Here is a 15,915-nt window from a genome sequence, read left to right on the forward strand (position 1 = left end):
TAAAGACTCATTCAAAAATGTAGCACAGTGGACCATTAACATAAACACAGTGTAGGAAAAATGACTATCTAGCGCTTAGTGCAGGTATGCGGGTATTGGAATTACTCCACTTGCTGACTTCGACGGTGAACGAATGGAAACATAGTAAAATGCACACCAGTCATAAGAAACTCGTCCACAGTAAGTGGACGAGTTTATTATTTTTTCATAACGTTGTGTTTATGTTAATGGTCCACTGTGCATTTTTGAATAGGTCTTTAAAAGAGGAAATGAATTGCCGAATAAAAATTTTGGGGTGCCCTTTAAAAAAGACATACCGATGTTCATATCTTTGTAAATAACAAAGATATAAGGAAGGCAATCATGCTGATTAATGTCCCACTGACGGCTAATGAACTTTTGCTTGACACATTTTTGAATTTGCATCTGGACAAAAAGTTATTTCGGGTGGTCAAGATATTAGGGACGCCCTGTATATAATATTTTTGCACTGATTTTGAGCATGTTTTAAATTTAGCAACTAATTAAAACGTATACTTTTATAATTCAAAAAATATTTTGGTTCAAATGATCACAGTTTTTAGTATTACACTTTTCATCTACGCTTCACGGTAGACGCGAGCGTAGTGTGGCCCCCGTAAGCTCGGGGCCCTCGGCGATCGCCGATCAGCGACCTAGCCAGACCGCTCCTGTCCAGGATACACGTATGTTTTACGCCAGCAGTAAAGTTTTTGGGATCAATTATCTACCTTACCCGGATAAAATCATTTTTGGGAACTTCCTAGGACGAAAAAATGAAAGAGAGCTTTTACTTCGTGCTCGTCAGGCCGCAACTCGAATACAGGGCAAGTATATTGAACCCGGTAAAGAGAGATTAAATAACTTGAACTAAATAAAATGCAAAGAAAATCAGCGTAATTTCTCAAAAATTATTACGAGAAAAGAGTCAATCTGATATTATATATTGATTAGGCTGGAAGCCCTCAAAGACACGGAAGCTAACTGTTAGGCTTGGATTACTAGGCGAATTATGAACAGGTACTGTTCGGGCCGGAACATAACTACTCTGTGTTTATTCCCCATTCTATTCAATTTTAAAGTTCCCTCTCTTCTTACCTATTCCCGCCTGCCTTGGTTTTAGTGTTTCTTTTGCTTTGTGCGTGTAGAGGGCTCTTAGCTAGAGTTTCTTAGCTTAGAGAGTTTCATGGGCTGAGTCCTGGCGGGAATCGTATTATCTTGCCAGAGTATCACTAGAGAAGGACGCATTTCTTTTCTTTCCCTCGTCGACGTACGAAAGGGAAGGGCATCCATCGGAGATTGGCGAAGCCAAAAGGTAAGGTGGGATTTTCCTTATGGCATTTCTTCCTATACCTTCATTTCTTCTTCTTTTTATAACGTTTTTATGAAGTCACTTTGTTCTTTGTCGTCTTGCTCGGGTCAAATCTTGCATTTCAGTTATAACCCCCTTTCCGATTAGCTATCAAGCTGAAATTCTCAGGCTAATTCAGAACCAGATGACAATGCAATATTATAAAAATTTATTGTGTTGTTAATTGTAACTCGATTGTTATTCAGAATTTAAAATTAAATACGGAGATTAGTTCAAAATATGGTCACCAAATTTCGATGGTGGTGCTGCGATCATTTAAAGGAACGAGAATGATAGAGAGTCATAACAAAAAATTTGTTTAGATCGAAGTTCATTGAAAAATTTACTAGTGCTGTTTTTAGTTCGCGATGAAGACTTTTATATAAAAATTTATTTTTATTATTTCATTTCCCAATCGTTTCCTGCTCCTCATTGTTTTCATTTTTGCCTCTAAAAGTGAGGCTAGTTTCGGCCCTACGTCATCCGCCTTTCGAGTGGGACAAAATAATCCTGTGACGCGTCACATACCTTACCGAGTGACAAGGAGAACATCGTCTTAAAACCGAATCTATGTCCTACGTAAACGATGCAATAGGAGAGATTTTTTCTGTTTTGATACGTGTCAAAATTATTTTTTCCGAACAACAAAGAACTTTAATAGATTATAGATTGAACTCAGGCAGGTCAAATATCTAGCAAATCACACTCTATAAAAATTGCCGTATTCTCGTACAGGTTACCGGGCTATTGTCCCAGCACCTCCTGCCACGATAGTATTGAGGTGTTTTGCGGGTTAGTGCATAGATGCAGATGTTAACCAACATTTGCGATTAAACACTTGGTGAATGATTTAATCATTTGCTAAGGTCTCGGCATAATTGGGATCCTTTAAATAAATATAATCCTTTTAATATATAAATCCATTGTGAACACAACAAAAGGGTAAATAAATAGCTTATTTTCATGCCTAAGTAAGTCTTTCAAAAATAAAGATTACATATAGGATATAAATTAAGTAAGAAGTGTTGCAATAAATTTGATAATCAGTATAAACTATCCTGAAGCATACCGACTATAAAATAGGTTCCATCGCATGCCTATTACCTACTATTTATTACATATTTTTTTTATATTTCCGAAAGGATAGGTATGGTAATTCGTTTCTGCCCTAAATAATACACGACTTAAATAAAAGTTATTTCGAAGTCAAATCATCCTACCACATTGCAAAATGGCTGATACCTTACTATACCTATCGCATCACGGCCATGGAGGCGGCCTCCAGGGTAGCGGGTAGATTAGATTAACTCCTGATATTTTCCGACATATCTTTGGTCTATGAAGACGTAAAAATTTTGAACAGAAAGCAGTGAAAATATCTCAATTAAAGAAACACGTCGCAATAGAGACATTTAATTCTTCATGGCAGACTTTTATATTCCAGTTTTAAAACAACTATTATTATGTAATACCCACGTGGCTGATAGTATACCTGATGTAGTCAACATGCTGAACATACTGAGTCACATATTGGAAAGTAATTTATCAACGTCGACAGTTGATTCAGATTCCAAAGCCCATGCTGAATTAGCAAAAGGCTTGCCAAGGAAATAACTGGTGGTTAAAAATACCGCTGAAAAATTAAATAAATACAACCGTGAACTCCTCATTAACAAATGACTGTTTAGAATGAAGTCAACAATCCTTTAGAAAAATGAAGGAATGCGGATGCATTGAAATAAAAATTCAATGGCCAAAATGCCAGCATGACGGCGGCGTGACTTGATTGCAGAAAAACTGAGGTCGTACTGCCTAGAACGGGATGAAGAAAAGAAAAATGCGGCATTGAGATAGCATTGGATAAGAATGTTGCTTGCTTAATATGCCAATGCGGCAGCATAGAATATTAAAGTGTAAAATAATCCAAACTGGATAAATCATTTGCCCTTCGCCGGGAGGTGAACCCAGATACCTCGATCCCATGCCAGTCGTTTAACCTGTTAAGCTACCGAGGTTAAATATTTACTACTTCTAGCCCTCGTTCATTTCCTTCAAAATTTCTTCCGTTAGGTGAAATATTTGATCCTCTAAGTTCAGGCGAAATAGAAATTAAACCGGGTCATCGACACCTTCACAGATGTCCTAGGTAGAGAAAAAAGGGGCATAAACTCATAAATTTCTTTGAGTCATTCGCCGTATCTGGCCAGCAAGTAACAATATTCCCCCCGAAATGTTTTTTTTTCCTAGGTCAAAATTATCAAAAAATCAAACAAACTTGGATGGGAAATTGAGAGGGAGATTGAAACTAAAGGTAGCATTGGACACAATTGAGCAACTCGTTAGTTTACAAACGGCAAAATAGAGCCCACTGATTCACATTAAATGATTCGAAGGAAAGCAGTTCAAATTACTGCGGGACGAACGTGCCTTGTGCATTCGAAACACGCCGCGAACCGTAAATCAAAGCGTTTCGTCATCCAATCTTGAGGTCGGTTACTGAGAAAACTGTGCGTGGTGTGGGAGAATCATGTACGAAGAGGCAGCTGTGTCTGTCACAGTCGGAAAACATCCTCGTCAAACGATAATTAACGGGCATATCTCGTATCCGAATCTCACCTTGGCGACAAAATTATCTCGCGGCACTCTCGTGGTCTGCGTTGCTACCGGCGTGATTCAAAAGATATCCCTCCAAACGCCTGTTTCGGTCAAGCATTGGTCGAAGAAGGTGATCACTGTGTTGTGCGCATTTTTTTCAGCGTCAGTTCACCATCCTATTCCACCAATCTTAGGTAAGTTTTTCGCCATTTCTAACGATACTGTTATACTTATTATGCCTTACAGTACACTTTTCTCTATGTTTTAACCCGAAGGTTAGTTTGAATTTGGCAGATCCACGAAGATTTCCGCTATTTAGCGCGAATATAACCAAATTAATACGTTTTTGGTATCGTTTAGGAAGACAGAAAGGTATGTTTTCAGCATGCTTTGAAGGCAATATTTTTAGTACCATGTTAGAAAGTTAGGAAAGCGGGAATAAAGTAGGAAGAGAATAGTATCATAGATTAAGTATATAAAGAGGGCTCACCGCACGTACAAAAATCGTATACATTTTTTATGTAGTTCTGGAAGAATTAACCAGATGGCGAGGAACAATCTTTTGCGATTTTTTTGAATTTGCTCGTTCCACAAGTCTAAAAATATATCCTGAAGCAGAAAGGGTCGCTACGTTTAGTGGAGACAATAGTTAGTCGATTTTGTTTAAAACAATTGTTATAAAAAAATATTTCCTCGAATTTCGGCTAGTAACATGACTTACTCTATGATAGCATGTATTTATAGAATTAAAGATAATAGGGCTCATTGTGAATAAAAAGAGGGAAGTTCATTGTTAGAGAAGGTGTTGTATCTCACCACGTAATGAGTCACAGGCACGTGGATTTCACACAGTGTGAGTGGCAGGACAAGTTATTTACACAGGACCCATCTTGATTATTTTCGGAGATGTCCGGAGGTTTCGGTCTAATTTTGAACCTTAGATTGCCAGCTGAGAACTCTGTGGCCGCTAGGCAACCTATGTATATTACACTCCACCATTGCCCTTAAACATTAAAATATTATCTGACTTAATTTCTTTCTCATCCAGTAAAAATCCTACATAAATGCTAACAGCACAAATACGGAGCTAAAAAATAAAAATGAGGGTGTTTTACACGAATATTACAATATAGGTTCCTCAAGTGGATCTCGAAATGTATTGTCAACCACCGTGCATTTAAATGGGTTTCAAAAGTCGCCACTCGCGTCGCTGACGGACAAATTGATCCGAGTTTAACGGGGAATTAAGGTGTAATTAGGGGTGTTAACCGAAATGTATAAAAATGATGATGTGATGTATCAAATTCATAACTTTTAAATGCTATTCCTCGCAATTACAAACATTATACTGCAAAATATTGGAAAAAAGTGGATCGCATTGCCCTCATCATCGCGCTGCGGATATTTTTGAAAACCGACTAAAATGCGACCGAAGTGGCAACAGGAATCAAACTTCTGTGGGATGAGAATGGGCATCCTCCATTTAGTCCCCTTGGTGTTATTAAAGAAATTTTTGACAAACTTTTGTTTTCCGCAAGGCAGAAGTTAGTGTTGGATGTATTTTTTCTCGGAATTTTAGCCTGGTTGTTCCGTCCTTGGTTACCGACGAATCGAGGTCTAAATGTATCAGAAGATGAAATGAGCCAAAATTTTACGTCTTCACCGGTAGAATCCCCAAATAAAATGTGTAGTTATTTTTTACATCTTGCCGCTAAGGCATGAACGTTTCTTAGATTTCGATAAAAATGAGTAAAACGTAATAAATACAATTTGCTAAAAAAATCGGGTTGACAGTTTAAAATTTGGAGGTATTTCAAAACTCCTAAATGCAGTGAAAGTTATTTTTTTTTCAAATCGAAAAAAGAACATTTTTATTGCTAAAACTTTAATAATACAGCACTTAAAACCAAAATTCACTCATTTTTTTACGTCCAAGAAACCTTTTTCTCCGGAATAAATTAGTTAGGCGCGGAATACGACCGCGCTCTCGCGACCCAATCACGGTCAGCTGACAAGACCTTGAGCCCCCATTCGTCCTCCGTACCCTCGCGGTTTGTTTAGCTATGCACAGGGGAACAATTTCCCTTGAGCCTGGCTCAATCAATCTGCAATGGACCTGATTTTTTAGCTGATAGATTCTACTCTCAATAGCACATTTCAAGATTTTGAATAGGAAAATTCGAGAAAAATTAAATTAAAAAAGGTTCAACAGATTCAGGCTTCAATTGGTGGAAGTTAGACATATTTAAATAAATAAAAGATCGTAGCACTTTTATTTATATAAATTAAAAGAAGGTTTAAAACTAAATACGCTTTTCCAAAAACCGTACTAAAAGCACAAAAATATAAAAATAAGCTTTTCATCACTCGGAGAATATATCTTGGGTACTGACTAGGTTTACTAGATATGAGTGCCACAGAGCCTTACCTATATAGGTTCCAGATAGGTGAGTAAGGATTGGCGCGCAACATTCATATCTAAACCAGTGGCTTAGCTATGGGGGGATGAGGGGATAGATCCCCCCAAAGCCTCAGAAAATGTATTACTATACTAATGTTTTCCTTGCTGTGATGATTAGCCGTAGAATTACGAGGTAAACCCAAATTTTAAGTGCCAAAATGGTGTAAAATGTATTTCCAGGCAAGTCAGTTTTCAAAAATTTTCCCGTTGCTTGGGAGAGGGTTGAGGGTAAGGTCGCCCCCAGATCCCTCAATCCTCCCCCAAAACAAATTCCTAGTTACGCCTCCGATCTAACCCTAACCAGCACCCACGCCTTATTCCGCGAGAGATAAAAACCTTATTTTTGTACTATCTAGTGCATTTTTTACTGTTTTTTTTTTTGAAAAATTGTGTTTTTATATTTTTTTATTTTATTATTATTAATCTCTACTTTTTAGTGGAGGATCATGTAATCGATTAAATCAGTGCTGTGAAAGAAATTCCTTTAAAAAAATATGTATGAGCGATGCTAAATATTGAGAAATTTTGAAAACATTTTTCCATGGAAATTTATTTGATTAATTAGAGCACAATGGAAAATTTTTCAAATCCCTGTTAATAATTATTGTATTGTCATCAGAAGCAATTAAACGGGCGATGTTTCAAGCTGATACGACAATTGGAATTGGGTTAAAATTAACTATAAGGTTCCATCGACGAAACAGACAAAGAGGTGAAGAAATTTAAGAAAAAAGACTGTAAAAAATGAGCCATACCTAAGAAATCACAATAAAATAGCATTTGACTGTGATCCTGAATGTTACTTCTTATGCTTGGCCTATTTATTTCTTTCTACATTTCTAAATTCTCCTCGTAAAAGTAACTATTTTGCATTTGGCAAACATTATTCAATTTAATCGCCTACATTACAGGTTCGTATCGTCTAGTTGAGTAACACTTCACATCAGACACCATGGCGCCGAAATACAAGCTCATATACTTCGACACCGAGGGATTGGGCGAACCTATCCGGTTTCTGTTCGCTTACGCGGGGGTGCCGTACGAGGATTTCCGCTTCAAGCGCGAAGATTGGCCCAAGCACAAGGACTGTAAGTGCTGATAAGACAGTGGCGTAGCGAGAGGGGGGGGGGTCCGGACCACCCCCACCCCCCGAAATATTTTAACACAATTACTTTGCTTCATAAAAGGAAACAAAATATTGAAATATCATGAATAAAAATATTTCTTTGTAAAATGAATTTTTTCGATTTTGAAAAGTGTTAAAATTAGTTTAAAACCCTCCTTAGTACCCTGTTTTTTTTAATTTCCATCCCTGGTTTTGGACCCCCCCCCCCCCCAAACGAAATTCCTGGCTACGCCACTGTGACAAGACATGAATGCGTCTGTTCATTTTGTATCTTTTGGTTCTTATGACAATAATGTCCTCCTATTAAATTAATAGATGAAAGCGATACTTCGTGGAAATTCCGAACGTTAAACATGGTAAATGAGAAAATTTTGAACTTTCTTAAGTATTGAGGAGGTGCTAAAATGAGTGGGAGAAAAGAGAAGCCTCCTAAAAACCTTAGTAGAAGACGGCACAACCTATTTGGCCACATTGTAAGGCAGTATAGCCTGATTAAAATAATCGTAGAAGGACAGGTGGAAGGGAAGAAGGTCAAGGGACGGCCACGAATGAGTTCACAGGTTACAAATGATGTAAAAAAGAAGATATACGTCGCTATGAAAAGGCTAGCGAATAGGAGGGAGAGCTGCGTCAAACCAATCTTACGATTGTTGACTTATGATGATGATGACTCAGCTTTTTCACCACTCCAATCCATTTTATAGACAGAGAGCCATATTTAGTTTTCTCCTGCCTTGAAAATTACGCTGAGACGTTGAAATTCATCGGGGTACAAACAAACTGTGGAAATTAAAAATTATATTCATTTGCCATTTTTCAAGACCACTCACGCCTATAGGGACTGAGTTCGACTTAAAGTTTAGTTGGGCAATAAATTAGCACGTAAGAGTTGTGAATGTGTGAACGATTTTAGTGGACCAGAACGGAACATATACAAATTCCTCAATAAAATTAGAACAGTTCTTCTGTTTTTTCTGTTCATACGTTCTTATAAGTCATTGGTTACATTCCTTGGTAATACGGTGCAATAACTCATTTATTCTCGCCTTCATTCATTGACACTTGCAAGTGTTTGTGTGTCATATAGCCTTCACGGTTGTGATGAAGTTTTCAGAGAGAATTTTCGAGATTTGATACTCTTTTTGCTTTTTGAAAGATGTCATTCGGGTCATTCATGATGAGTCTACATTTACTATTTTATAATATCTTCTTTAGTCCTCTCACACGGTTTGATGGACATTTTCGTCCTTCTGGCTAACGAATTAGGAACTCCTACCTATCATAGATATTTTAAGGTATCGTCATTAATCATAGATATTTTAAGTATTCATGGAAATTAATCAATCATTCGCCACTTGTAAAAATTCATTTTTGATAACATTGAGAGTTACACCAGTCCTTGCCGGAAGTGAATTTTAGACACGTTTGAATGATCTTCTACGACACGAATATTACAATAATGGAGTCCCCTTGATCTACGACCAGCTAAACTGGAAGATGGGAAAATATGCATTTTCATGGTTACGTGGGCAATTTGAAGTCAACTCAAGAAACACATTTGCAACTTAAATTATGTCTCATTAGTGTTTGTCATACCAGTAGAGTTGGCAGCGACTCTCTTCCTTAAAGGAAATTATTCACAGATAAGCCTCTATATTCGGCGAGTAACAATTGATACAGCACTGGAGTACATCGGCTAGAATAAGATAAGCACTTACGCAAAGTAGATGAACCTTTTAACTGCCCGAAAGAAATATATCGTGCGTGGAAACATGAAAATAAATATCCAACGTCGACCGTTAGGTCCCCTGCAAGGACGAACTATTTCACTTCTTCATTAGAATTCCGCGTGTTCATCAAAGGGTGCGAGACTAATGATCTTCAACTCGTTCATTTAGGTTTACAGAGGCGTCGGTGGTGTAATGGTCAGCATAGTTGCCTTCCAAGCAGTTGATCCGGGTTCGATTCCCGGCCGACGCAAATTTTAATCTCTATTTTTATTGTCAGTACTAAGGCGATATCTTTTTGAAGTAAGCTAATGAAGTCATTGTAAGTGACACCCATCTTCGCTAAAAAAAAATTCACTATTTTGGTAGGGATATGCATTTAAATTTATTTCAGCAATCATATCAAATACTTTGCAAGGAAAATAATATGAGTGCAACAAATTTACATCCGCCGGGAATGGAAAACTTATCGGCAACTAGAAAGACAAAAATGCTGACCATTGACGATAACTCATTATTTATCGTTTAGGAGAGATTTTACGCAATGGCTTTTGCTGCTTTTTACCCAATGCGATTGCTAAAACCTTAAGGAAAAAATAAGAATAAAGAACAAAACTTGAACAAAAAAATAGATAAATGGACATCAAGTGAAAGAAACAAAGGCATTTTCAATTAAGATGAGTTTAGCTCAATGCACTTGCTTCGACCTAAATGTAAAATACTTGCGTCGGCCGGGAATCGAACCCGGATCAACTGCTTGGAAGGCAACTATGCTGACCATTACACCACCGACGTCGTTGGAGGAAGAGTATGAACTTGCTGTATGGAAAACAAAGCTCATATTTTGATGAGCAAGCAGAAATGGTACGACTGAGGCTTGAGAATTTTTTCCTTTGTAAGAAATATCAAATACATTGCGGATGCATGTGTTCATGCTGTTTTGTATAGTGTATCCAAGTAATACACGTTAGAACCAAACAAGGGTAAAAATTATAAGTTTCAAATTTGTGGGGACATTTTTCGGGTTTTCCACCGTGTGCTTATTTCGTTAAATACTGACGTTTCGAGTGGTAAGCCCGTTATTTTCTTCAGGGAAGAATTTAGGTTAGTGTCAGCATACATAATGGTCTTTGATTGGTGATGTCTCAATTGTTGTTGTGTTTTATGGTTCACAATGTTCTTCAATGTGAGAGAGCATTCCATAGGGTCCCAAGTTTCGTGTATGAATCGCTAATTCCTCAACAAGTTTGGGAAACACGTAGGATATGCATATAAATTACTATAATAACAAGTACTAATCCTCGGTCACCATCTATGAACACGAATTAAGGAAATTAGCAACAGGTCAAAGTTTCAAAGCATAAAATACGCACCAAAAAGCTCAAGGTGGCTATATGCATTAAACAAAAAATGAGGTCAATATTGAATCGCCAACATTCAGCATTATTACGGGAATAGGATAAAGTTCGAAAATAAAATAATTTAAAATAAATTTTATGAAAACCCTAATATCTCTCCTTCCTTGCGTAGATTAAATTAAAATTAATAAGTAAATTAAATTAATTGATAAAATACGGAAATAATAAAAATGATTTTTCTTACTGTGAAGCTTTGATAAAGATAGTCATACATGTAACTCACAGCTTCAGGCTATACAATATAGAAGTGGCTAACATTGATTTTAGCTTATATTTAAAATTAGAAGAATGTAAAGCTGAAGGTTACTGATCTAAAATGAATACACATTTATTCCCATTAACTTATTTCGCTCTCTTTAATTGCTATCATTTTCACTGCAGCTGCACCATTTGGCAAAGTTCCACTATTGGAAGTCGACGGGAAGACGGTGCATCAGTCGGTGGCCATATGTCGTTATTTAGCCAATCAATTCAAACTCGCCGGAGACAATGCTTGGGAAAGCGTGCAATGTGACATGCTGATCGACTCGTTCGGCGACCTACGAGATCGTAAGTATTACAATCATAAATCATATCTCGTAAGGAATGAAAAAGATGGTAAATTGTCTCCTTAATTTTTCTCCCAAAAAACCCATCGAACTAAACATTATCACCAGTACAGCGACCACCAAGTATTTATTTATTAATGAAACACGTTTATTGCTCACCAACATGAAAACAAAATGATAAAGTAGACTTTTACATACTTAAATTACGTTTTAATTTCAAATGTCAAAGTTAGCTGGAAACGCATAAATATAAATCCCAAAATAATCATTTAATTCTTATTTCAATTAATAAAAATTAATTCATCAAGATCACAATTATTGTTACACAAAATTGATCGTAAAACTCTTTGGGAACTAAATTTTTGATAACACTGAGAGCATAACCTCATGCAACCTTTGCTTTGACAAGCTCATATCAAACTTACCATGCGTATTCTGTAAAGCACACACTGTTTAATGGGGCATTCTTACACGTAAAAATTCGTTTTGATCGTGTTAATACAGTATGCATGTAGAAAAAGGCTATGATAATTTTATATGAGTAACGAGTCAATGAGATGCGATTGACTTGAGACTCATTATAAGACCGAGCCTCAAAACATCGTGGCATAATTACCTCGAAGGATAAAGTTATAAAAATATATTTTAAATTGTCGAAGGGTTAAGAATCCATTTTCTCAAAAACTTAAAGAGTCACAAAGGTGTTTTTTGTCTTTTCAAATTTCTAGGAATATAGTATTAGGGATGTCTCATTTGGGATCAATCACTGAGTTATTGTTTCTTATTGAACTTAAATTAAAAATTTACCAACAAAAACTGGGCGAATACAGGTATAAACGAAGGAATATGACAGTGCTTTAAAAATATAAAAAAGTGTTCGTGACATTATGCACAGATAGTAGGATAGGTACCCAAAAAAAGAGAAAAAGTAAAAATTCTAGCGCATGAATTAATACCATTTGAAGTTGGAAAAGATATTTCGTCAGCCAGGAATCGAACCTTGGGTAACTGCTCCTAAGGAAAAGCTGATAATTACCACCGACTTCTTCTCCGACACGTTTCTAAAAGAACAAAGGTACTGCTATCCAGAACTTCCTTTATATTAATCTGCGAAGGGGCATCAGACATTTTTGATCGAAGGCTACCAGGTTTTCAGAAGCGAATCTTAAGGGCCTACAAAATCTTCGTATCGCTTTCCATTTCACCGCCACGAGAGAACTAAAAAACAAATATTTTCTACAACTCATAATTTCATAATTTGATTATTCTTTTACAATAGGTAACTGATAAAAACATCGAAAATCATAAGCATCTTTCTCTCAGGGAACATTTTCCCCAAACACAAGTTTTCTCGTTAACTGCGAATTGCAAATAATACCACTTTCCTTAAACTTTACATCACATCCACGTATAAAAGTACTCAAATAAAATTAAATAGCTTTCTGATGACAATATAAAGTCATGATATGAAATATATTTCGCAGTTCATTAGCATGAAATAAAATCATACACCAATATCAAATGTAAAATTACAGACATTTTAGTTTATTCATCCAAAAACTAAAAGTTCATTGCAAAATAAGTAAATATACTTAGTATAGAACCTTAGCAGAAATGATAAATGAAAGTTTCTTCTTGCTATTATGGATTTATGTCACAAATGTATGTCTATAACTAATTTATTTAGAGTTCAGTCACTGTGCACAATTACATTCCATCTGATATCTGCTTTGGAATATAGGAAGTAAAGCATTACAAGAAACCCGAAACATATATGTTACACAATATATACACCCACGTTTTCTGCTCGTGAAGGGACCAAGTTTAGCATTGTAGGAAACCACGAAGATACACACCTAACATTTAGCGAGCTCTGAACTGCTGGATATTTCTGTTATCATGTTCTAATCCCTATCACAATTTTTTTCCAAAAGTTGTCAACAAACTATTTTATGAGCAAGATGAGGAGAAAAGAGTGCAGATTTTGAAAGACTTGAGGAAGGACACGTTTCCCTATTACCTGAAAAAATTCGATGAAGTGATAGCCAAGAACAATGGGCATTTCGTGGCGGGCAAGGTGAGTGGCTTACTTGCATCTATTCTTGACCACCTTATTTACTTGATAATGAAAGACAGCACCATTAATAGTGATTTTGCTATAACGCTTCAGTTTTTGTTAATATGCCTCATCCATGGGGCACATACTTATTGAGGAAACCTAATAATTTTTAATGAATTGATGTGATATAAAATCTTGTTCGATTTCTTGGTGTAGTTTTTCCTTTAAAATATGATATTAATGCATTGCTTTCCCAGAAATTGTGAATCTGTCCAAATTTTGAATGCACGAGAATTGACTTTTTTAAGCCATCCTAATCAATCATTAGATGCATGTACTACCTATGTGTCAGGTATAATATTCATGCCACTACATGCCTAGTAACTACACTGGTAGTCGTTACTATATGCTAAGTCATTTTCAGCATATACAATTCATCATTTCTTCTAATTTATAAATCATTATATCAGTGAAACTACTACCATTAAATATAGTGAAATGGGCGTTTGATAACAGATATGCATTTGAGGTTTAATTTTGGTAAAGACGCACCACTCCCCCTCTTGACCTGTCGCGATAAGTCGTGTTTTGTCTTTTTCCATCACGTATAGCATGCTTAAAACTTAGCCATTAAAAAACCGTATTTAAAATAGGTTATCACCATGAAATTTTCATGTTAGGCACACATAGAATAGATCTCCGGCAAAATTTGCTGGTTTCTCAAATATGAAAGTTCTGTCTATGAAAATCTGAGAAAGTATTGAGGAATTATTTTTTGAGATACAGGCAAGAGTTGACAAGAGTCTACTTCATATGAATCGCTTACTACAGAAAGGCATCATGTCCAAGTTGGATGATTTTTCTTTTTTCTTCTTTAAGTTGTTGCTGGGTGCAAGACTCGACGTTTTCTACCACTAGAAGGAAACATGTAATGGAAACATATATTCGGTGTTATTAGCATGGCATGTTTCCTTTTAGTAGGAAACGTTTAGTCTTGCACCGAGCAACAACTTAAATAAAAAAAGATAAATCGTCAAACTTGGACATGATGCCTTTGCGCAGTTAGCGATTCGTATGAGGACTCTAGTATCCGAGGGCTACGAGTGCAGTTTTTATAATCTTGGAGATGAGTGCAGATAATGTTTGGAGGGGTGTACAACATTGTTGTGGCAAAGGGATACAAGTAAATCACTGAAGAAATATATACATATACTTCTCATCATTCACTTGTAACGCTTTGTTACAAAAACATTGTGTGCTCTACTAACCATCAGCTGCACCTATCTCCAAAATTATAAAAAACTGCACTTTTACCCCTTGAATTCTAGGATCCTCATATATGCCCTCAGATTTTCACTATGATATTATTAACTTTAAAGCAGTAAAACTTCACGAAACTGACCGATCAAGCGAGAGTGATTCGTCTTCCTATAAGTTCATCTATCTGCCGCCGGGGTAAAACTAATCTGGTCTCATGGCCTGCATTCCAGCTTACGTGGTGCGACCTGTACATCGTGTGCCTGCTCGATGTGATACAAGGAAGGCTGAAGGAGGACATTGTGGTGAAGGATTATCCCAATGTGAAAAAGATCTACGACACAGTGATGAACCTCCCGGCCATCAAAGCCTGGGTGGCTAAAAGACCGAAGCAGCAAAAATGAGAAAAATGTAAAAAGTGTGACAAATAAATTAAAAACTTAACTATAAACTATATATTTTCAAATATTAATGGCCCAAAAAAAAACTAATTTACCCGAAAAATCCATTTGATTTTAAAATGGACTTAATACAGTGCTCTGTAACAAAAAATCGTAAACAGTATACACAATAGAGCCGAAGCATGTTACGGTATGTAATAAACAACCCTAGTATCGTGCAACTTGTAAACACATGATGTAATATCTCCTCTGTTTTTAATTAGGCAAGCAAGAATCTGCCTGTATTCAGCGAGGTATATCTTTAGCCAGGACAAACATTAAGGTTATCGATAAAATTTATCGCGACATAGTAAGTCATTGTCGAGTAGTCATTATCAACATTTTCTGATTGGAAAACTTCTCCTCATCAACTTCTCCTCATCAACTTTATTTCATCTCAAAAAGTTGATGAGAGGACCTTACGTAAGAATATAGCAAAGAAAAGTGTATCATAATTTAGTTTCAAATTCTCTAGATTGTACCTTCTCGGTCATCCTCCTCTGAATGACTTTCTTCTATCCTAATGCTAATTATTATCTAATAAACATTCACATCAATCTGCATTCTCAAATTCAATATCCTAAATATCTAGAATTAAATATGATTAAGTATGTACGGTATAAATAATTTATCGCAAATTTGGAATTTTCTCTCTTTATGAGATAAAAATATACCTTTATGAGAATATTGAACTTGAAGAGTATATATGCCAAAATGGAGTGAAACGCCCCCGAAAATAAAAATAAAATGCATGTCCTACATTCACATTGTCACTGGTATCCGCTGTATGGAAGTAGTTCTGCAAAGGATCAGAACTTATGGAATGTGTGGTTCAAATAGTGAACCCAAAAGTTACAGAATTGCATGTTAGCTGACATTATATTGATTTAGAAAATAACAAATTTAAAGGAACAA

The 15,915-nt window shown here is 36.2% G+C and overlaps 1 protein-coding gene and 2 non-coding genes across 3 annotated transcripts; 2 read left to right on the forward strand and 1 right to left on the reverse strand.

The window, feature by feature from the left end:
- The first annotated feature begins 4,041 nt into the window (after positions 1–4,041).
- Positions 4,042–15,016, forward strand: LOC124160723 (glutathione S-transferase-like). Its single transcript, XM_046536708.1, has 5 exons — positions 4,042–4,158; positions 7,337–7,513; positions 11,078–11,245; positions 13,179–13,321; positions 14,794–15,016. Exons 2-5 carry the CDS (start codon positions 7,378–7,380, stop codon positions 14,962–14,964), a joined length of 618 nt encoding a protein of 205 aa, XP_046392664.1. The 5' UTR covers positions 4,042–4,158; positions 7,337–7,377; the 3' UTR covers positions 14,965–15,016.
- Trnag-ucc lies at positions 9,460–9,531 on the forward strand. Its single transcript has one exon. It is a non-coding gene; the product is annotated as a tRNA-Gly (tRNA).
- On the reverse strand, positions 10,002–10,073 carry Trnag-ucc. Its single transcript has one exon. It is a non-coding gene; the product is annotated as a tRNA-Gly (tRNA).
- Positions 15,017–15,915: the final 899 nt, after the last annotated feature.

Source organism: Ischnura elegans, chromosome 6, assembly GCF_921293095.1.
Source record: "Ischnura elegans chromosome 6, ioIscEleg1.1, whole genome shotgun sequence".
Lineage (NCBI taxonomy): Eukaryota > Metazoa > Arthropoda > Insecta > Odonata > Coenagrionidae > Ischnura > Ischnura elegans.